Below are 23,126 nucleotides of genomic sequence, written 5' to 3' on the forward strand. Positions count from 1 at the left end.
CACAAATGAAGTATTTTTGCTAAGAAAGTTATCATTGCCAATGCTGAATGTAACAGAATTTCAATTTAAAAGCAATGACCGCACGGCATATCTCTGTCTGGCTTGAAAACCCTACTGTACCTAAGCCCAATAACCACTCGTAGCTAAGCCCTTAATTAACAGTAAAGTGCCCCAAGCCCTTCTCGTCTCCTCTCTAACTATTATGAACCACTGGCTTCTAATTTATGCCCTACTCAAAGCCTCCTATGCAATGAAAAATAATCCTGTTTTGGAGACAGTTATGTACCTATATATGCTTCCTACTCTGTGTGACGGAAATTAATTGCTGTTACGGGACTCTGCTTCCGGCAGCCAACCAAGGTACAGGCTCAGGGTTGTAGCGAAATACAGGTGCAGTGTCGTACGCCGTACAAGTCGCATGCCGGATTAATTTCCCCCTCTCAAAAGGACGATCAGATTTGGGTTTGAAGACGTCCCCGGGGACCGTTTAGTGGAAACCATAGGGCAATTTTGACTGGTAGTTGAGATTGCCGACGGGGTTTCGAAGTGTCGATCTACAGTATGCGTTGTTGCAAAACAATTTTATTATTTCTCTATTGTTGTATTTATTTTGTTCATCCTCGGAGGACATTTGACATGGTATACCCCAGATTTTAGCCGACCACGCATGTACCAATGACGTGTTTCACCCGGATTCGCTGTTTTCAAGACTATCTCTATCTCTTCAAGCATATAAACACGGCCAACCGGAGTGGATTGAATAGCAATGATTTCTTAAAGCCTCCAAAAAGTGGGGCATTTTCCCCTTTTGTAATTATTTCTGATTTTGCATCTAAATTTTGTTGAAAAATGATACCATTTTACGTTAAAATATATTAAAAGTGAAAGCAAAGAAGAACTATAGAGCAGCCAATAGAAGTACTGACAGTATTATGACGTGTAACATCGATCTTTGGAATATCAAATTCACCAGATATTGTGACACGATGTCTAGTTGAAGCAGAAATCTGCTACTTTGTACCAGATCTTGAAAATTAAACCATCTTTACGCGGGTGATCAGCAATATATTGCTTCTCTATCTCTTCCTCCTCGTCAATCTCCTGCTTTCCTGTGGTAATATCAGCCTCTGCGTCTGTTCTAAAATGTGTCTTTTTTACAATCTTCCAGAACAAGAACAAACAGATGAAAAGAACGGGAGCAAAATAAGATGTGAACAAGTTGGCTACGGAGAATTGGCCAGGGAAGAATATCCAAAATCCGTTAAAGAACAAAACCAAAGCATTGACAAAGCATGCAAAGTAGGTCATATATGGATGCACGAACCAAGCAGCACGGTAATATGTGTAAGATTCACTCTTGATGTCAATACCTTGCGCTGGTAAAGCTCTTCTAAACTTGAAGTAACACCACCACATAGATAAGTAAGTGCATAATAAACCTGTAGTAGACAAATTGATGAACCAATTGAATACGGTGGCCGAGGAGTTGGAGACACTCAAGTATGCTAAAGTCGAGACAAGGAATGAGGCAATAACACAGTAGATGGGAGCACCATTCTTCAAACACTTAGAAAAAAATCTAGGCAAGTAACCAGCCAAGGAAGCACTGTAAGCTGTTCTTGTAGCTCCGTAAAAGAAGCCATTGCCACAGGACCAGGCAGAGGACATGATACAAGCATTGACCAAAGAATCAAGCCCATGGACACCGACTGATTTGATACCAATAACCCAAGGAGAGGCAGCTGCACCGGCAGCACCAGCTTCCTTAGCGGCAGCTAATTCTGGGTTAATCGAGGAACATAAGGTGTTCATAAAAAAAATACCACCGAAATAAAAGAGATAAATACGAATGTATGCTCTTTTAGCTGCCAAGCCGATATTCTTTCTTGGAAGAGACACTTCACCAGCAATTAATCCCAAGAGGTCAGGACCTCCACACGAGAATGCTGCATAAATTAAAACACTCCACCATCCCAAGAATTGACCCGTAGTCCCAGGAACAAGGTATGATCTGAAAAGGCCACCTTCTTTCCAATGTTGGAACCCATAGGCGTTGTTATGGGGGTTTCCTCCGCACATGGAAATCAAGGCGAATATCATCAAACCAACGATTAACAACACTTTGAGCATCGAGGAAAAGAATTCAATTTCTCCGTACCAGTTAACTCCAAACACATTGAAGAAGAAATAGGACAAGATGGCTATAGTGATGAATACACCCTGGTTTATGTCTGTCCAGTATTCTATCACAGATGCGAATGCAACAGCTTCTAAGCAGACAAACATCAATGAAGTGTATAAATAGATCAAGGTACAAGCAAAACCAAGAGCAGGATCCACCCATCTGGCACAATAATGCAAGAAACTACCCTTTATAGGCAAATATGAGCACATTTCACCGACAGCTTGCATCAACGGCCATATTACAAGTATGGCCCAGAACAAAAACCCTATGAATAACGAAAGCGACCCAGAAGTCATGAGCGGCAGCGAGAGACCGATGAACAAACCAGTTCCGATACTCTGACCAATAATCATCAAACTGACATGTCTGGAAGACAACTTTCTTTTAGTTTGACCGTATCTCTCAACATCCAACTTATCGTTGAAATCATCGAAGTCTGTAGCAACGTAATGTCTATCGACAGAACCTATTTTCTCCACGTCTATGGTTGTACCGTTATCTTTTTTGTCAAACGACATGTTAGAGCAGCTTATATTGAGTATTGTAGCAGCAGGATATCAAATAAATACAAAAACTAAGTTTTCGTGTTAAGTTCTACCAGAAGAACTAAGAAGAGAACAAGTACAGTTCAATAATGAAGAAAGTAAGCACCAAAATGAAACCAGAGTTGATACCATAAGCGACTTCAATTCAATTGAGACCCTCCACAAGACCGGAAACTCCGTTAATTTATAATCATAGAAAACTAGATCAAATTAATTTCAGGAACAGAACATGAACAGTGCATAGCCAACACAAAGTCAACCCTTACAGCGTAAAGAACAATAGCTTAGAACCAAGCCGCAAAACAGACCTCCAAATCGTATTATTATTTTCAATTCTAGGTCACAAAATGACCCGAATCTCTATCGCTACCTAATCGCTTCCCATTAACCCACCTAAGTTCTCCATTTTTCACCGATTTTTTCTTAACTATGGTTATCAATAGAAGAGTATAGAGTGCCGTTCCGGTCGCTTTTGCGCTCTGAAATATTGGAAAATTGGGGGAGCCGGGGCTTGGGATGCACTACCAATGGTTGTGAGACCACAAGTGGAGGAGTAATGAGGTATGTTCCAAGGAACAGTAGGCGTGAAGGCGTTGTTGCAAAAGAACGTTCGGGTGAGATATCCCTCTTTTGCTATTTAAACAAACTTTCATCCGTTGTTGCAGTCGCTATAGGAGGAGTTCATCAGGCGATAAGGGAAGAGAACCAACAACCGTTTGGACAAAGAGACCTTGGCGAAGTTCCGAATTGTCAATACTTATCTCTGCATCAAACAACCGGCTTTTTAGACTGCTACTCAAATCCCAGCTAGTCCCATGTAAAGGCCAGCCTCCTACTTCCATACATCTACTTGGTCTAGTCCATTCGGTGACAGTTCAAGATAACATCGCTGTCCCGATTAGGCAATGCCGCTATCAAATCTTTGCATAATGCCCTCATGTGTCATATCTATCGTCCTAGGGTTTAACGGCAAGCAATGCACGAGTGGAAAGTCTTGCTTGCTTGGATAAAGGAGGACGGTATGCTTATCGCATAGACCTACATAGTCGGAGAAATTCCGCTCTAATGATAGTAAAAGTACTCTTGGTAGTGGCTACTTGCGGTTGTACCAAAGCACATTTTAATGCGTGTAATAGAAAAATATTGAAAATTTTCATACTTAACATAAAATAATATGAAGTGTTCGGCGTTTCAAAGCGACGGTTAATTCACAACTAGTCTACTTCATGGTCTCACTGGCCCTTTCATTGTACTTCCTCAGGTCATCAGAGTGGAGAAACCAACACATTAGTTGATGTTAGCCATACTGGAGTCATGTCCCCCACATTTCGACTCTCGGACCTTCCACTTTCGACTTCTCCCAATTTCTTAGCGGCTGGAATAATGAATTGCCGCTTCATTCCTGACACCAAAAAATAAAGGTACCCAGCTTTGTGTTATCAGATTTTTCACAACCATCAATGGCCCGAGTTCAAGTCAATCATTCTTGCTAATGACTTTTATGAAATGTCTATTGGCGCTGCTATCGCCGCTCCCGATGCATAATCTGGGGGATTGACCTAAATTGGGTTATAGATTCCGGATAAACTTTGGCTATTTAGTGTAAAGTTGAATCCCGCCCATTTGGATGTAGATAATGACATGCATGATTATAATTTGAACTTTACTTCGTGCCCGTCTTCTAGTGAATCATAGGATCTACAAAATTCTGTCGATGATCTTCAAAATAGCAAATCTCTGACACTACCTTCTACTGGAAAACCAGCTTGAGACCGCAGGTTAAAAATAATTGGTTAATAACCCACTAATTTATTTAGCGATAATGCCCTGGCTTCACTATCAGTGCCTTATCTTGTGAAAAGAAGCGGATAACGGCCCCAAAGCAATCGGGGCTTACATTGTTTATCTGTTCAGCAAGATGTTTTAACAATGTATATATATGAACTATGAGCCGTATGTCATTGAAAATTTTGGTTAATGGTAGACTTCTGAGGTCTTTGAATCATATTCGTTTTCGTCTTGAAGAGAGTACCATGTCCAAGAGTCCAGAAAAGACAACTACTGTTATATCAGTAGACCAACAGGATGACATCTCCTCCATTAATGATGGTACGGCAAAACTCGAGAAAAGATTCAGTTTATGGACTACATGTGCATTGCAATACTCTTTGATCTGTTCACCTTTGGCTATCGGCACTTTCTTAAGCACTGTTGTTGGAGTTGGTGGATCACCAGTTCTCATCTACGGATTTATACTATCGTCTACAATGGGATTGATAATCTGCTGCTCATTGGCCGAATTGGCGTCAGCATATCCCCACTCGTCTGCCCAAGTCTATTGGACTTACTGCTTGGCACCTAAAGCATATAAGAGAGTCATGTCATTTACCGCAGGTATTCTCTCTTGTGCTGGCTGGGTATTTGCATGCGTTAGTTCTACCTATGTGGCCTCTATGTTCGTGGTGTCATTGGCTCAAATGTACAATCCTGATTATGTTCCGAAGACCTGGCATTATTACCTTGTATATGCCGCTGTTGTGTTGTCGGGGCATCTACTTAACGTTTTTCTCGTGGTTGCATTGCCTTTGATGACAGACTTTTTAATTGCTATAATCAACTTTGCAACTTTATTCGTAATCATAACATTGCTTGTGAAGTCAGATCCAAAGAGAACTGGCGTTTTCGTGTTCAAGAACATCACCAATGAAACAGGCTGGTCCTCAGATGGTGTTGTATTCTTTTTAGGATTATTACCAAGCATTGCCAGCGTGTGCTTGTTTGACGGCCCTGCCCATATGACTGATGAAATTGAAAAGCCCGAGAGGAATATTCCTTTAGTAATGGTCATTTCTAACAGTGTATCGGTAATAGTAGCATTGTTTGCAGCCATTGTGTACATGTTCTGTATCGTCAACGTTGACAATTTAAGTGCCCCACTTGGTGGAATGCCCATTGTACAATTGATGTACGACTCTTTCAATTCCAAGGCTTTAACTACAGTTGGTGTACTCTGCTTTATCTTCACATTCATTGGATCGTCTTATCTTTACTACTGCAGCACATCAAGATTAATTTGGTCTTTTGCTAAATCTAATGGACTCCCATTTGGACAGTACTTTGGACAAATCTCCAACAAGTTAAAGAGTCCCGTTTGGGCTTTGACATTCGTAGATGGAATATCAATAATCTTGGGTACTATGATTATGGGATCCACTACTGCGTTGAACGCGGTCTTAGGATCTGCTATGGTTTGTGTTAATCTCTCTTACGTTCCTCCAATTGCTTGTTTGTTATATAACTCTAGGTTTTCCTTTTCTCCATTCGTCAGATTTCATGCTACAGGCGATGCTGCTCCAGCAGTGTTGAACGAATCGAAAGGGTTGCCATACTTCTCGTTAGGTAAGCTTGGCATGCCATTGAATACTATTGCAGTAGTTTGGATCTGCTTCATTATGGTGTGGTTGAACTTCCCTATTTACTATCCTGTAACCACCGATAGTATGAACTATGCATGTGTTGTCTTAGGATGCACTTTGGTTTTTGCAATCATTACCTGGTTCGCTTATTCCAGAAAACACTTCGATCACAATACGGAGATAAAACACTTCTAAACACACTATTATCTACTTCTAGTCGAATAATATCAATTTAATACTTATAAATACACCAATACAATCTTTAACTTCGTTCTAAATATCAAGACTGCACTTTTATTTAACTATCAACAGGTATATACTTTCACAAGTATAAATATAGTTTATTCTGTAACAAACGTTTACCAGCCTCTCTTGGACAATCTCTCGCTATCTCTGATTGAGTCGATACTGACACCAGCCATCAACTCTCCCAAATCAGTGGAGTATTCCAAAATCTTGAGTGGATCATCGTAATTAGTAGTGGCATTGACGATAGCTTTGGCCAACTTGGCTGGGTTGTCGGACTTGAAGATACCGGATCCTACAAAGACACCGTCGCAACCCAATTGCATTAACAAAGCAGCATCGGCTGGAGTAGCAACACCTCCAGCAGCAAAGTTGACGACTGGCAATTTCTTCAATTCGACAACTTCTTTAACCAAAGCAACCGGTACTCTCAATTCCTTGGCCAAAGCTTCCAATTCTTCCTCGGACTTCAAGTTGGCAGCGTCAGCAATTTCCTTCTTAATGATGGTAATATGCTTCACAGCTTCCGAAACGTCACCAGTACCTGCTTCTCCCTTGGTTCTGATCATAGCAGCACCTTCGTTGATTCTTCTCAAGGCTTCACCCAAGTCCTTGGCACCACATACAAATGGAACCTTGAAATTGGACTTGGAGATATGGTTAATCTTGTCAGCTGGAGTCAAAACTTCACTTTCATCAATGTAGTCGATTTCCAAAGCTTCCAAAACTTGAGCTTCGACGGTGTGACCGATTCTGACCTTGGCCATGACAGGAATGGAGACAGCAGCCATGATCTCCTTGATCATCTTTGGGTCTGACATTCTACACACTTGTCCTGACTTTCTCATATCAGCTGGGATTCTTTCAAGAGCCATCACAGCACAAGCACCAGCCTTCTCGGCAATGACGGCCTGTTCAGCGTTGACAACGTCCATGATGACACCACCCTTCAACATCTGGGCCAAGCCAGCTTTGATTTTGAAATCCGACATAGCAATTGTAGTAGAATTAGAGTTGGAATCAAGACTTAGCTACTGTTAACACGGTAAACCTGAGAATATTCAAATTTTTCACTTTCCGGGGTATGGTTTTTCAATAATAGACAGACTGAAAAATCGACTTCAAGGCGGTTTCTATAAGACTGTGGTTACAAAATACAAAGTATTACCCACCAATGATGATATTGCTCGAGATAAAAAAAGAGATAATCTTAGCTTAAGTTTATGCAATTACAATTGTACAAACCAACTCTTCTTACTGATCGGTGCCTTCTTATACTATTTTATTACCCGACCTGAAATGGACGGCCGAAACAGAAAATGCCTCTGAAAAATGGAGAGTTGAGACTAGCGGAGATTGACGTAATGGTGAAATTAGTCATATAGAGAAGGCGACAACGACAATGCCAACGAGGCAGGGCTGGAGATAGTGAGGAAAAATGGCAGCACCGGGATTAAATTAGTGGTTAGAAGCCGCTAACAGATGAGTACGAAGATCGGTCGTCCAGAATCGTCCAGATGGGTGGTATTTTGACTTCGGTAGTACCAAGAAAACAAAAGGGTTTGTGGTGTGTTAGCGGTGGGGAAAGAGAAAGTGTGAGAACGGACACTTTGAGAACCGAGAACGAGAATCGAGAACGACAGAGGTATATCTACAGGTGATGGCATGTAAGGTACAAGATGTAATTAGCAACATGATTTCTACTGAGATATTGGTCAATTTCCTGTTTCTCATCTTACAAACGATGGTTCCTCCTTCAATGGCCGGCACCCCCCAGCTCCAGACCACTGGATATCTAGTCCCACCATAGCTGCTACCCTGTCGCTGATGGTGCTTGCGATAACGAAAATGCTCGCTGCAGCGAACAGAAAAACCGGGGAAACCGTCGCCGTAAATGCAAATCAGAAAAACTGCTGCTGGGACTCTGATCAGAGTCAAATTTGTATCAGACGGTGCAGGAGCTCAGCTGCAAATACCTCACAGTGTGGATCTGTAAGCGCGTAAACTCCAGTGGGGAGCAATAGAGAGAGGGCTTTGACTCAGAGTCGATTTCTAGAAAGAGTCACCAAAGATAGGAAGATAATAAAAGGAGGGAGGAGAAACTGTAAACCACGGAAGTGGTTATCCTCGAAGATAACGTAAGAAGTTGATAGATATCATTTATATATATGTAAGACAGTGGTCCGTTCCATCCCAGAGAAAATATTGATCACCCCGTCCTGTCTTGTCAGTTAGTCACAAAGTTTTTGGACACATATTGTCGAAAAGCTTACTTGGGACGACATTGCAACCAAAGAAATCGCGACATCAACAGTCTAAAGGGCTACATATCGACCTCTCTTGTGATTCTTCTTCATACTTTTCACTCTTCCATTACAACAGAACTTCGTCGGTTGGGTCGAGGACTTTAAACACTACAAGTATAATAGAAATACCATGACTACTTCAAAGGATGTTGTTTTGGGCGTTTTAGCTCTTCAAGGAGCCTTCAGAGAGCACTTGGAGTACTTTCGCAAGGTCATAGAATCCCACCCTCAAGAATACAGTCAGTACAATTTCAGATTCATAGAGGTAAAGACAGAGGAGCAGCTCAACAGTTGTGACTCCTTAGTCATTCCTGGAGGAGAAAGCACTTCAATCTCGCTTATCGCAGAAAGAACCCATTTATTACAGCCTTTAATGGATTTTGTCAAAAACGAACAGAAATCGATCTGGGGAACCTGTGCTGGGTTAATTTTCTTATCAAAGCAGTTGAAAAATGGAAAAGTGGGTCAAAAGTTATTGGGAGGCTTGAATGTGGAAGTGGCAAGAAATGCATTTGGAAGACAAATCGACTCCTTTGAGTCGAAGTTGGATTTCAGCACTTTCATTAGAGATTGTACTGATTTTCCTACAGTATTTATTAGAGCTCCAGTCATCACTAATGTGTTGCATGATGGTGTAACAGAAGCAAAGGAGGGAGAGGAAATCATATACTCCGCGAATGACTACAACAACAAGGCACCGATTGAAATTTTGTACAGTTTGAAGAATTACCATAACATTGATCATGACTTGATTGTAGCAGTAAGGCAAGGACGTAGACTAGGAACCTCGTTTCATCCTGAATTGGCCACTGATGACTATCGATTCCATAAATGGTATATTGACGAGTTTGTCTTGAAGGGCTTGTGAGAGGGGGTAATCTTGTAAATAGTGGGACTGCTGATAATCTGATCCTAAGTGAATTTTGCTGGAAAATGGTTCATGGAGAAAAGAATACCCATTCTTCTACCATTGAGATTTTCTTTCATGCATTTGATAAATTCTTTAAATACTGCCAAGCATGTTTCGAATACAACTTTCGACTATACAATGGGGAATGTTCTAATTGTGGCCAAATAAAAGATATCACTGGCTGATTTTGCACCCTTCTCACTCAGGACTTCTTATATTCTCAAACGATATTTCCTAGCATTCCATACAAATATTATAAATTATATATACATATATACCAATTACATACAAATAGACAGCCTACATAGATTTCATCAACATGCAAATGCCACTTCAATTGCCATTGATATTTATTTTCAAGAACACTATCTATCACTAACCAACTCACCACTCAACTAACTCAACTACTCGACTACTAACCAAATCACTACTCATCTACTCAACTACTCAAACCAATCAACTACTCAAACTAATCAACTTCCACTCACTAACATCAAATCTCATTGTTGCAAAACTCTCTCTCTCTAAAATATTTTTTCGCAGTGCGACTTCAAAGCTCACTCAAAACAGGATTTTGGTTGTAAATCAAAAAAACGAAACTCTTCTTTTATTTCTTCTTTGTTTAAGAGGTTGGAAGAAAGGTTAGTAGAACATACACATCAATTGCTTGGGCGCTTGGTTATTTAGGTATCGAAATCGGTATCAAACAAGAAAGTAAGAAGACCGAATATTTAAAATAGGCATTTTTTCCAGTTTAATCTCACTTTGACTGGGACTTATTGCCTTTCATTTTGCATTTATTATCTGGAAGAACCGTTCAAGAGCGATTATTACCGCTTATCACCAGAACACTCAAACAGTTAGTATTAGTTGCTAAGTATAAATAGCATTGATACCACCAAATCAACACTCTTCTTGCATCATCTCCTGCTACACCCACTTATGTCTCTAAGATGCAACATGCAAGAGGTTACAACACCTTGTCTTCTACTAAACTAAATCATTCAACATCAGCAAACACAACAATCCCCTTGGGCCAAGAACCACACTCTTCCGTTCCGTTATCAAAGTCGTCGTCAACATCTCGTCTCAATGCCACCAATACATCGTCAGGTCAACCTATGAACTCCAACATGATGAGTCTCCAAATAGGCGGCTCGCGTGTGACTTCGGCGCCATCTAATACTCCTCACTTCATTAATAGAAATGTGGGGAGCACGATAACAGTAGGAAAGAGACACAATTCGCTCGATCACAAGAACCAGCATCAACTGTCACAGATGTCTAATTTGAGTCGCTCTACCATTAAAACCAGTGATTCAATTGGAACATTAATCCGCGAGAGTTCTCCGGCAACCATATTAGATCAGAAAGAACCCATTCAATTGACAGTATGGTTCCATGATCTTCGAACTTCAGACGAAGATGTTATAATAGACTCCAAAGCTTTGCCGGGCGGTGTAAGAAATGGTCAAGTTTATGAACTACAACTGTTGGAGTCAGAAGATCTGAGGAAGTTACTTTTCGTAGTGACTGAGAAGAACTTAAGAGAGAATAATTCCAATCAAGAAGAGCTTCACAATGATGGAAGTCAGCTAGAATCGTCAGCTCTGAACCAGACTCAAACACCCATTGCAAAGTCTAAATTTCAAATTTCGCTTATATCCAATCCATTACAAAAATTGCTAGATATACCGCCTAGAAGCCTTGTTCAAATCAAAAGGGTCACAGACTTGAATCTAGTGGAAGCAGATTCAGTTGAGATATTCGTCAAGGATGTAAGTCTTTCCAGAGACTCCATGTGGAGTTTTTCTTCTACTTTGGTAAACACTTGCGTCCATATAGATAAACGATTATTGTTTCTCCATAATCGCACTGGCACTGTTAGGTATATCTACAAAAACGGACGCAATATCTTCTCAGGCTTTATCGGTGAAAACACGAAGGTGACCTTTCGTTCGGAGAGTGCTAAACTCACTGTTTTGATCCAATTGTCTCGAGAAATGTGGCATTTTGAAGAAAATGGTGAGATCATGTTCCATAAACTTGTCAATAACCTTTTCCCTAAGATTTTTAAGAGGTGGAGAGATAAGAACACGCATCATGCTATTACTATCGTTCTTTTTACCAGTATGGATCTTACTGACATTCCGTGGACAACACTAGAACACGGTGAAAGACCTAATAACAGAAGAGACTACTTCAGAGTTGTAGTAGATCAAGTCAATATATTCCATTGGGACAAGATCATGGCCAATTTGAGACTTGAATTTGCTAATTTCAAGCGAGATATCATGTTAAATGCAAAGGAAGGTGATCAAAATACTAACTATTATGCAATGGAAGGAGAACCCCTTCCATCGGTGAAGGGCAATATTCTAGAGGCAGTAAACTTAGGAATGACCATGGTTAACAACAGGTTTATCAATACCGATCTCAAGCACTCTTTGTATCATTATATTGTCGTCACTCCAGGAACTGGTATTTTTGATGTAGACTACGAACTTATGTTGCAGACAAGCAAGAAGATAACAAGCATAGACACTGGTCTTGATATCATCTGTCTAAGCCAACCTCCACTTCACGTTGTTCCCCTATTTAGATACCTTAAAGATGGCCAGGTTTTCCACGTTGTTCCTAATTGGTGTGATATTTCATTTTATAAGGACCTGAGCTCAGTCTCCAACCAATGGATTCCTCGCTGCAAGATATACGAACTTCAAATGATGGGAGTAATGGAAAATAAAGTCAATGATATCCGTATTGAGCGATTTCAAAAGACGCAAAATGCGAAAACGTTGCTTGAAGCAATGGAGAATTACGACAATGACCTCTTCAAGCCTGTAAACCATAAAAACAGCATTAAGTCAGTGGAAGAAGATGCTCTTAATATGTATGACTTGGATAGGAAATCTCGAAATTCTTCAGGTAGCTTCAAGCCATCGACACTCAAGAACGCTAACGCAACGCTCTCTTTAATTTTCAACAAACGTACACAATTGCTTCCAACTGAAATTGCACCATCACAATCATCAGTATTAGGGACTGTGTCGCATAGTAGCAGCGAAATGTCAGCTCTTCTGTCCCTTTACAGTTTGAACAAAGTAACTGATGACCGCCCATCCCAGTTTGGATCATCTGCACTTGTAAATGCTACGCTGCTCAGAAGCATGCGTTCTTTGGACGCTCTTAGGGGACAAACACCCTCACCTCGTCTTATTAAGGGCGAAAGTATATTCAAAAAGGAATCCAAAATGAATCACAAAGATTTAACAAGTGATTCCATCAATGGCACCAAGGTGCAAGATAAGAGAAAAGGAAGGCATAGCACCGATATAAGCACTTCTAATAATTCTCACAAGAACACACGCAGGAAGAAAGCGTTGGATCATGACTTTAATAAGAGGCGTTCTCATAGCAAAGGTTCTGGAAACATAGAATCTACTGAACCCGAAAAGCCTACGGATTTGTTCTGGACCGAGATAGCCAATCCTTCCCAGGAATTAGACACAGATAGGCTCTTATTCCCCTATTTGAGTAGATGGAGTAATGCTTTTCCTGATAAAATCAAACGTCGACTGGTTAAATGGAGGTCGTTTCAATCTCCGGCAGCTTTACCTATAACAACTGGTGTTTTTCCATCTACCAAGCAGCTTGAAACTGAATATACTTTCCAAATCTATAATGTCCTTCTTAACTATGAAAACTACCTTGAACTTGAGACAACTCATCAACTTATGAGAGAATTGATTCTTTTACGCCTTCTTCTTGGTTTCCAGATATGCTTTGGTGACCAGGTTAAGCGAGTGGAGCTGGAGAGAAAACCCGGTGGAAATGTGGAAAGTTTGATTAAGTATTTTCCGGAGCACAATTTTCTAGGAGCAAGAATCTATATGTCTCTAGACGATGAGATCCACCGTATCTTTCTCGATTATAATGGCAATTTAAATGTTCAATTGTATCGTAAAACGGCAACAAGTGAAGAAAACAAGATCACGCTCGGTCAGACTCACAAGCTTAAAAGTTACTTCCCCTTAATTCGGACTCGTTATGCAGACGAATATTCACCTGCCAAGCTTGATGGAATTAACCTGACACCCCAAAAGTACAATTGGAATCAATTTGACCAACTTGTGGCAGGGTATGATGATGCTATGCCTGATACTAATAAGGAATTCCATAAGATGAAATTCGTGGTGATGCCAGCTCCAATCCCAAAAAATGCCTTCTACATAACCAACGAGAGTCTCACAGACGAAGAAATACGTCTTGAAGGCTTGAGAAAATTGATAGCCATGATTGAGAAGGGTAAGTACACAAAAAGAAGTTCCAAAGTAGTCAAGAAAAAGGAAGAGATACTTCCAGAAATTATCTTTTATACTGATAACTTGTATGATTTTTTGAACGAAGAAGCCGAAAATTATGACATAACTGGGGATCAACCTTCCCTTATGGTACCAGAAAGCCTGAGATTTAATAAGACTATAAAGCTTTCTGAATTGGCTGAAGAGTTGCAAAGTCCTACAGGTTTGACGCTAGTTGATAGGACTTGGCATTTTAAGCGTCATTTGCACTGTTTCTTGGGTAGCGAATTAGTATCTTGGTTGCTAGAGTCGTTTGAAGATATTGAGACAAGAGACGAGGCTACTAGCTATGGGCAAAGTTTAATGAATAAAGGACTTTTCAAGCATGTTGAACTGAGACACGGTTTGCTTGATGGTTACTACTTTTATGAGTTTGAGGATGAATACGTTGATAAAGCTTATATTGAGCTGAAGACAAGTTGGTTTGGCAAAAAGAAAACCCCATCGGATAAACCCGCTGGTACGGTCACTACTCCAGCTTACACTAGAAATAACTCAGATGTCGAATCTTTAACTTCTCCTAATTTTCCTCTGCTGGAAGCGTTTGATTTGAAAAAGGTGATCTCGGCAACTTTGGCCTCTGAATCCGGAGCATCATCAGTGGATGGATCCACTAATGGCCGAAAGAAGAAAAAGTTCATCTTGAGTAGAGCCATCAAATATAACGTTGATCCTTTAAACAAGTCCTTCCGTCCGGAGCTTATTACAGTACACTATGACAGAGTACACAATCCCGAACATTGCTACCATATTAGATTGCAATGGCTCAGTACGACTACAAAATTCATAGACGAGACAATCTCTGGATGGTCTCGTCTCTGTGAGAGACATGGATTGAAACTTGTAGAAACTCCGTGGAAGGAATTGTGTACAATTCCACAAATCAACCCATTCCATTCATTTGTTGAGATTAAACTCAAGGTGAATCCTTTGATTGACGAAGAATTTGTAGATCTCAGAATCCTTCGAACCAATAAGTTCTATTATCACTTATATTTCCTCAAGAAAGCGGACTTTCTTCTTGATAATCGTTCTTCGATATTCTTCCTGAGAGATAATATAGAAATCTCGTATAGTTGGGGCAAGCCAACATTCCAATATGCTCAATACATTCACAAGTCGGGCACTTATATTATAGAATTAAGGGACAATGGAGATTTCTTTTTGGCTCCAAATAACATACATATAACGCGAGTTAACACAACCCTTACTGCCATTCCAGATTTCGATACTGGCATTAAGACTTACAATTTGGATTCCCAGAAGGTGATGTTGAATTTTAGGTCCGCTTGTCAAAACACGGAGTACTTACGGGAACTATTCCGTGAAGCGAAGAGTAATTGGAGAGAGGAATATTCGATAGAGATGATGCCAACAACTTCATGAAACGGTGCTTTTAAGCAAAAGATCCACTTGAGGGATCTACGAATAGAAATTCCTTGTATTATATTCACTTAGAATTTTATGTAAAGTGTAATGAATAACGATGTCAAACAATGAGTATCTCCATGAAAGGAAATATTTAATGCAAATCAATGCGCTATATTTATTATTTTGATAAAATTATGCACATTTTATAAAAAAAATCATTACTTTTTTATTGCACCCTCTTAATGGTACATGGTGTGAAGATTTATTTATAGAAGAAACTTGACGTTCCATTTCTAGTTTTTACAGTTAAGATCTTCTAACTTCCAGACCTAACATAATCATTAAAGTCAGATTATTACTATAGTTCTAAATTATATCAAACTCTTTTATTTAATTGGCAATTCTCTCAGCAATCTTCAAGGTGTCTGCCAATACACCATGAGCAGTTACCTCAGAACCAGCTCCAGCACCTTGAATAATCAAGGGGTTAGGATATCTCTCAGTCTTAATGGAAACGACATTATCACTACCCTTCAATGAAGAGAATGGGTGGTCGAAGTCATATTTGCCGATTTCCACAGAAACCTTGTTCTCTTTAAAGTCAACCTTTCCAACGAATCTCAAAGTCTTCTTCTCAGCGAAAGCCTCATCTTTGATCTTTTGAATATCTCCATCGTAGTTTGGTAATTTCTCCAAGAACTCAGCAGCGCTTTCGATATTTTCTAACTCCTTTGGAATCAATGATTCGACAGGGAATGAAGTTGGAGATTCGACCTCGAAACCAGAAATTCTGGCAAGGATGGTGACCTTTCTGGCAACATCCAAACCGTTCAAGTCATCTCTTGGATCTGGCTCTGTGTATCCCAATTTCTTTGCAACTTTAACAACGTCAGAGAACTTGACATCAGATTTCTCTGTGGTGGAAAATTCATTGAAGATGTATGACAATGTACCTGAGAAGATACCCTCGATTTTCTCCACCTTGTCACCAGTAGTGACTAAGTCTCTCAATGGTCCAATGATTGGTAAACCAGCACCAACAGTGGCTTCGTGGTAGACTAAACCACCATTTGGAGCCTCAGAGTTGGAAAAGATCTCGTTCCAAACCTTGAGGTCCGAGGAAAAGGCCTTCTTGTTTGGAGTGGCAATGGAAATACCCTCTTTGATAAAGGTTGGGTAGTAGTCTGCGATAGCAGCACTTGATGTGTTGTCCACTAAGATAGTTGGCCTTGAAGCGCCTTTGAGGAAGGTGACAAGATCAGGCAAAGACAATGTTGGCTGAGGGGCTTCAGTCTGGTAGGTAGCAAGGTTTACTGGCTGGTAGGTCTTAGAGTAAAGAGCTTCGGTAGAAGTTTTGGCCAAGTAGACGACATTGTACTTAATAGCAGTCTTCAAGTTGTTCAATTGGTTGATGAAGGCAGAACCAACAACTCCGGAGCCGATGATGGCGACATTGACGGATTTGGCCATTGTAGGTAAGATGAATGTAGTTTCAAGAATTCGTCCGATTATAAGGCAATGACTTGAAAACCTATGACTTGAAAACCTATGGTACTATGCACTATGGTGTTCTTCCTAACTCTGAAAAATTAAGAGTCGTGATGATTCAAGAGACTGAAAAATTATGGGGGTGATTGCACGTGATTGGTGAAGATGTGGATTATGGATTTTGCAGCAAGTATGGTAGCAATTGGGGTGGTTGGAAGGGTAGGGACAATATATATATATATATATATATATATACTAGGTGGGCTGAGTAGATATAGAGGTGAGATGAAATGGACGAGGACTGGATTATGTGTATAATCATGTCATATAACAGCATTGTCTATTGATGCTTTCAATGACGAATACTGAAATGTCAGTTTTTTCTCTATTGTATATATATCAAGTTAAGCGTCATTTATATCTCTATTATATATATATATATATATATATATATATATATATCAATTAAGCGTCATTTTTTATTCTCTATTCTATATATACATCTATAACAATTAAATGAATAGTATTAAAACTATTATCGGAAGAAGAGCAATAGATAAAGATCCTCCCATAATGGAATTCTTTGCCGAGGAACTAGTCTTATCGGTATCAGTTCCATTGACAATGTATGTGAAGTTGTCAAGAGGTTGAGGAAACAAATCGTACTCCACTAACCTTTTTAAATCCCATTCAATAGTTGTTTCTGTTTTCCAGCACCAGAATATCCATCCGGCCGAGTAACGGGAATATTGATCCAATTGGATCTCTATAAATTTTCTTGTATTTTTCTTGTCCTGTTTTGACCACTTGGAGAAGTTGTCAATGTTCTTACAACTTCCAGTCTTGGTCCAGTTATAAGGTGCTTCACCAGCATATCTCGAGCCCAACCCTACACCGTTGAGCCAAGGGGCACAATCGGTGAGTGCTGCAGACCATTCACCTACTATTGAACGATGATGAGATTGCTCATCCTTCAACCCTGATGCATACCCCACAATGTCCAGAAGGTGAGTGGTGATATTTGAAGTGACAGAGGTACTGAACACCTCGTAATGATGATGATCGATTAAGATATTGAATGTTCCGGCCCATCCGTTAGAGCTGGAGTTAGAGCTGGAGTTAGAAGAACTATTTGAAATCAGAGGGAATTTCGAACTGGAGTTCGTATAAATGTTGCCTCCACTTAAGAAGTCATTCCAATAGCCAAGGGGCTCAAATCCGTCTTGGATGACAATGGTGTTGTTGAGATCTTGTGTGTTACGAGCATCAATGTACGTATCGACGTAGAACTTCTTCAACTTTGTTATTGACAAGCTTGGTGTATATGGTTCGTTGATGACTTCTATACCAAGAATAGTATCTTTATACTCCCGTGCAATATCGCCAGTTCCATACTTCTTGTATATCATATGGAGGACTGATTTTGTGACTGTAAGATATTCCGTCTTATTAAACCAGCCTGGATATCCAATATCCCTATATCCTGAATTGTCGAATCCGTTCTAGGAACCAGGAGCTCCATGTAAGTCGATCATCACTTTGAGATCGTTATTTTTCGCCCAACCAAGGGCTTTGTCCAAGTAATCCTGTGCTCCCATTACATAAGGGTCATTGTCTAATTTCTGAAAGGCCCAGTATCCAATTGGGATTCTAACCATGTTCAAACCACGAGATTTGATGTCAGCAAAATCGTCTTCGGTGTAGAATGTATCCCAATGTTGTGTAAGACGAGCTTTGGCTTCTTCAGGGCCAAGTTGCTGGCAGTAATGGTACTCGTCAACCGGTATATCCGATTCATTTGTGCCTTTCGTTTGGTTGAAAGCTAAGAATAGCGAAGGAGTGATATATGGCTCAAGCACGAGCCAACCACCAATAGCTACACCTTGATATTTGAATGTGTTTGGATCGTAAGAAGGTGAGAATTCCGTGCTGTTCGTTACGTTTGTGAAGTCAGTCGATGTGGTGTTGATACCGAGTCCATTAACAGAATAGGAAAGCAAGAGAATACATAGAGGAAGAATGAAGTCGAGAGAGACCATGTCGATGTAATTGTAATAGAGGACACAGACGAGGGAAATAGAAAATTTAACGAGTGTAAATCAACAAGCGAGTGTAACCACAATCTTTTAACTCCAGATTAAGAGATACCGACACCACCCAACTCTTTCGATATTCTCGACACTTTAACGATATGTTCTATATCTCTACTAGGAGATCTACAACATTTAGAAATTTTGTTCTATTTTTATCCTCGTACCTGATTATCTTTTCACTCGTTTGTTTGCAGTTTGCGGTACCCATGAGCATGCGCGTGTTTGTGGTATTTAAGGTATCTAATTAACTACCGGCGACTGATTAATGTAGTGAAGCATTGTTTCTGTATATTTGTGCGATTTATCATGTGTTGATGTGATTTGGTGATACTGTATCTATTGTCGCATTAGTTCTTGGTTTGTTTTGTTAGTTTGTTTGATAGTTTGTTCTGATGGAGGTGATAGGTTTCTTTGGAGTGGATAGAACTCTGGTTTTATGTGTGAGGCCTGTTCAGTATTCCAAATTGGGCTCTTTTTACGAGATCAGAAAAATGAAGTTATTTTGCAGCCAATTTTCTACAGAGAACTATTTGAATGTAGAAAGATAGATGCAAATAGACAGTCATGAAATAAACAGCAGCAATGCAACAGCGTATATTCTGAGGGGCACCTGGAGATAAAAAAGATATGTGTGAAAAGGTGTATGATTCATTGTCATTCACAGGTACACATATTTAATTTTTTATTCATGTGGAAGGATAAGACAAATATGCTTATATACGCCCATAAGTATATCTTTATCTTCTTGATTTTCAAGAGAAGATGTGAAAACATTTCCATAAATAAAACTAAGTGGTGACTGTCGTTGTTATAGTAGTAGATTCCAAGCTTGATACTGTGTCAACAGGTAGACCAGGATTGGGGACTGTCACAGTTACTGCTTCCGCTGTTACTGTTACTTGGATGCATATCGACAGATCACTTGGTGGATCTTCAACAGTTGATGATTCTGTCAGGTTTTCTGATGGTGTGTCTGTTGAGGTTTCCGAAGAAGGCTCTTCTGAAGACTTAGTTGACGAGTCTGATTCCGACGAGCCAGGTATAGAGGACTCTGTAGAGGATTCTACTGTCGATGAGTCTGTGGATGTTTCTTCAGCAATTGATGATTCTGTTGTAGAAGTGTCTGTTGCTGTGTCAGTTGAAATTTCCAAAGAAGACTCTGCTGAAGACTCTGTTGACGAGTCCGATGTCGAGGAGTCAGGAATAGAGGATTCTGTAGACGAATCTACTACCGAAGAGTCTGTGGATGTTTCTTCGAAAATTGAGGATTCCGACGAGGAGGTGTCCGTTGGTGTGATAGTTGAGGCTTCCAGAGAAGACCCTGCCGAAGACTCAGTTGACGAGTCTGATACCGAGGAGTCAAGGATAGAGGACTCCGTAGAAGACTCTACTGTCGAAGAGTCTGTGGATGTGGCTGACTCCAAAGAAGACTGTATTGAGCTCTCAACAGATTTGCTGGAAGAAAGAATTGAACTTTCAGTTGGAGAGACTTCTGAAGGAGTTTCACTTGGGGAAGGCTCAAATGAAGAAGATTGGGTTGAAGAAGCAATTGAAGGCTCTGTTGAAGACTCAACAATAGAAGATTGAGTTGACAGTTCGATTGATGAAGGAGACGTGGATGTTGTAGAAGATTCTGTAGATGGGGCCGGTGGCGCCGGTATTATTGAAGTCGTGGTGTACCACCTTCTATTCATAGAAGTGGTAATCAACACATCAGCTGAATAAGTCGTTCCTACGTCACTTACTGTGGTAATATATTCGGTAAATGGATTGTACGTCCCAAAATCTGTATCACAATTACATGTTATTCGACCGTTAGGAGCAAATCCGTTGTAAAGAATGGCATTATTTGGTAGCCCAGCATTTGTTGGAAATGTGGTAATATAAAACTGGCTAGGGACATATCCTAGACCAATATTAAACTGGCTATTCCCATTTACTGTAACAAATGTTAAAATACCCAGGGAAGGATTGTATCCAAATGCTTGTATTGGATAGTACGATCCAATCTTGTTTCCCTGTCCAAAATTAGATACCGTCATCGGGACCGGATTGCCACTGGTAAGTATTATGGCAGAAGATGGTGACATCGCAACTGTTACAGTGCTATCAATTCCTCCATTTCCTCCATCTATACGTGCCAGACCTAAAAGGGAAATACACCCCCCAGTGCCAGTCACTTCACCTGAATAGCCTTGCATCCTATATACTGTGTTCATGAGACAGAGGGATGCACCAGGATACATAGTCAACCGGCCATAGGGTATTGAGAGGGAGGATGAATCTGACGGGGACACTACGTAAATCAGTCCGCCGTTTGCCACATATTTCAAAGGCAAATTTCCACCACTTCCTAGTCCGAATAACATACTACCATAGTTTTGTATTGCACCACCATTATTGTAAGGAAAGGAAATTAATTTGTTATAGCCGTCAATAACGAACTTCCCCAGATTGTAAATTGTTCCTTCATAAAAAAAGAACGATCCCAGTGGAGAAGCGTAAAGACTATAAAAAGAGGCCCCTGGATTAATGTATATGTTTTGATGGACTTGTATTTGTGAGTCCACAAACCTAACAATGGCTCCAGTATATACCGCTAGTATTTCATTAAATGTTATTCCACGGTATACTTCTGTTTGACTAACTGTAAGTCCATTCACCACCCGTGATAGGGTAAACCCCACTAGGAATATGATCTTGAATAAATTCATATCGTTTCTGATAATAGATATTCCTATGATCATGGAAGCCCACAAACATTAGAATATATATAAAACTTCAATACTTCATAATCCGATTCAATTGCTTTACGGGACCTACAATAAAACTGAAATTGATGATTTATTTGTTGCAAAAAATATCAAAGGTTTCTTGGCAGGCGATTCATAGGGCCAAGACTTTATACGACGATATCAGGAAACGCATGACAGTATTGTAGGAGTGAAAGTACGGTCCTTTTGCGATTGAATTTTCCTACAGCTATCACGCATCTGTATTTCGTTAGATAAAGAGAGTTTTGGTATTCTCGTTTAACTCTGAGATCTTCCAGAACCTTAGCGGTTAGAAGAAGGCTCGTAGTCCCTGCATCAAACGCAGAAAATATGCTCATCAGTCTGAGAGTTCGAGGAGGCTGTATACTGTTCTATCTAGCCACTCTGCACCTTATGATTCCTCTATTGCGTCTATAGTTAGAAGCAAACACTTGCTTTCATTATTATCTACAAAGACTACAGTAGCCCCTCGCTGGACCTTATCTGAGGATCCATTCATATAAGCTATGAAATGAGGCATGCAGTTACGAGGTTACATATTAGCGATTTGAAAGCGGTGGAAGATCGTCGTATAATCTCACAGGGCTAATCTCACAGGAAAATACGATGCATGTGGGCCTGCGAGAGAACGCAAGCGCCGAAAGCTGCATTGTATTCCAGCCATAGAATCAATCACAACGGTGTGTTCAACTAAAAAGTACCACAGTATTACATACGTTGGCATGCAAGCAATCAGTGATCTATTCACCACGAGAATTGAAGCCAAGGAGCATTTTTCATAACTTCCTTAAACTAATAAACCGCTGGTGGAAATAGCTTCGAGAGACATATTGCACATGTGTGAAGGGAAAAGGCAACCTTTCTGTTTCCAAATAACCAGTTTTGAGTTATTACAGCCCAAGACTTCGTTTTAAATTCGTTTAATCGTCAATAGCCAAAGGTTGAAAAGACAACCAAGAAGATGCTTTAAAGAGATTTCCACTACATAGTATGACACTGCGTCTTCATTAGACTCTACTCTTTCAAAATCGGGACCTTGCTGAATTTGTAAAATGAATTAGTCTGCTTCAATGAAAAACGTACATCAAAGTTTTTGGTGGCTGCTTTATCTCTGTGCTGGCAAGGTATCTGTACTCAGTGGTCTGTAGTTGTTTCTCTATATAATTTGTGGTTTAGAAGAAATGATCTCTTTGATCAAATCCTACCACTACCAATTCGTTTAATGGCACAAAGCTAAGTCTTTTCCCATTAGGAAAGAATCGAAAATGAGTGAGTTTTAAGTTCTTGCCCAATTCCCTGGTCTCACTCGCTATATACGTAGCAAGGTCTTTTTTGAAGAGAAATTTAGCAATGGAATGAATTTTTTTATTAAATATCGTTTTGTTTTTTAAAGGAGGAGAAAGGTATGAGCTTTTAGATTTACAAACA

At 40.0% G+C, this 23,126-nt stretch overlaps 7 protein-coding genes across 7 annotated transcripts; 3 read left to right on the plus strand and 4 right to left on the minus strand. All coding sequences in view use genetic code 12, as the record gives it.

Annotated features, from left to right (window-relative positions):
- Positions 1 to 918: 918 nt before the first annotated feature.
- Positions 919 to 2,995, minus strand: PUT4 (Put4p). The gene has a single exon (XM_064919448.1). The coding sequence runs from the start codon at positions 2,701 to 2,703 to the stop codon at positions 991 to 993; it is 1,713 nt and encodes a 570-aa protein (XP_064775889.1). The 5' UTR covers positions 2,704 to 2,995; the 3' UTR covers positions 919 to 990.
- Positions 2,996 to 4,763: 1,768 nt separating this feature from the next.
- Positions 4,764 to 6,341, plus strand: HNM4 (Hnm4p; the record flags this gene model as incomplete). Its single annotated transcript, XM_064921475.1, has 1 exon — positions 4,764 to 6,341. One exon carries the CDS (start codon positions 4,764 to 4,766, stop codon positions 6,339 to 6,341), a length of 1,578 nt encoding a protein of 525 aa, XP_064775890.1.
- Positions 6,342 to 6,423: 82 nt separating this feature from the next.
- SNZ1 (pyridoxine biosynthesis protein) lies at positions 6,424 to 7,625 on the minus strand. Its single transcript, XM_064919449.1, has one exon. The coding sequence runs from the start codon at positions 7,382 to 7,384 to the stop codon at positions 6,506 to 6,508; it is 879 nt and encodes a 292-aa protein (XP_064775891.1). The 5' UTR covers positions 7,385 to 7,625; the 3' UTR covers positions 6,424 to 6,505.
- An 897-nt stretch (positions 7,626 to 8,522) lies between these two features.
- Positions 8,523 to 9,940, plus strand: SNO1 (putative pyridoxal 5'-phosphate synthase). Its single transcript, XM_064916560.1, has one exon. It carries the CDS (start codon positions 8,829 to 8,831, stop codon positions 9,564 to 9,566), a length of 738 nt encoding a protein of 245 aa, XP_064775892.1. The 5' UTR covers positions 8,523 to 8,828; the 3' UTR covers positions 9,567 to 9,940.
- Positions 9,941 to 10,168: 228 nt separating this feature from the next.
- On the plus strand, positions 10,169 to 15,507 carry IML1 (Iml1p). The gene has a single exon (XM_064916561.1). The coding sequence runs from the start codon at positions 10,562 to 10,564 to the stop codon at positions 15,356 to 15,358; it is 4,797 nt and encodes a 1,598-aa protein (XP_064775893.1). The 5' UTR covers positions 10,169 to 10,561; the 3' UTR covers positions 15,359 to 15,507.
- On the minus strand, positions 15,508 to 16,899 carry HOM6 (homoserine dehydrogenase). The gene has a single exon (XM_064916562.1). It carries the CDS (start codon positions 16,811 to 16,813, stop codon positions 15,734 to 15,736), a length of 1,080 nt encoding a protein of 359 aa, XP_064775894.1. The 5' UTR covers positions 16,814 to 16,899; the 3' UTR covers positions 15,508 to 15,733.
- Positions 16,900 to 17,343: 444 nt separating this feature from the next.
- On the minus strand, positions 17,344 to 18,870 carry EXG2 (glucan exo-1,3-beta-glucosidase; the record flags this gene model as incomplete). Its single annotated transcript, XM_064918723.1, has 2 exons — positions 17,344 to 18,314; positions 18,342 to 18,870. The coding sequence occupies 2 exons, from the start codon at positions 18,868 to 18,870 to the stop codon at positions 17,344 to 17,346; spliced, it is 1,500 nt and encodes a 499-aa protein (XP_064775895.1).
- Between the last annotated feature and the right edge of the window lie 4,256 nt (positions 18,871 to 23,126).

This window comes from Scheffersomyces xylosifermentans (assembly GCF_036884685.1).
Source record: "Scheffersomyces xylosifermentans strain CBS 12540 chromosome Unknown RJT20scaffold_2, whole genome shotgun sequence".
In the NCBI taxonomy this organism is placed as follows: Eukaryota; Fungi; Ascomycota; class Pichiomycetes; order Serinales; family Debaryomycetaceae; genus Scheffersomyces; species Scheffersomyces xylosifermentans.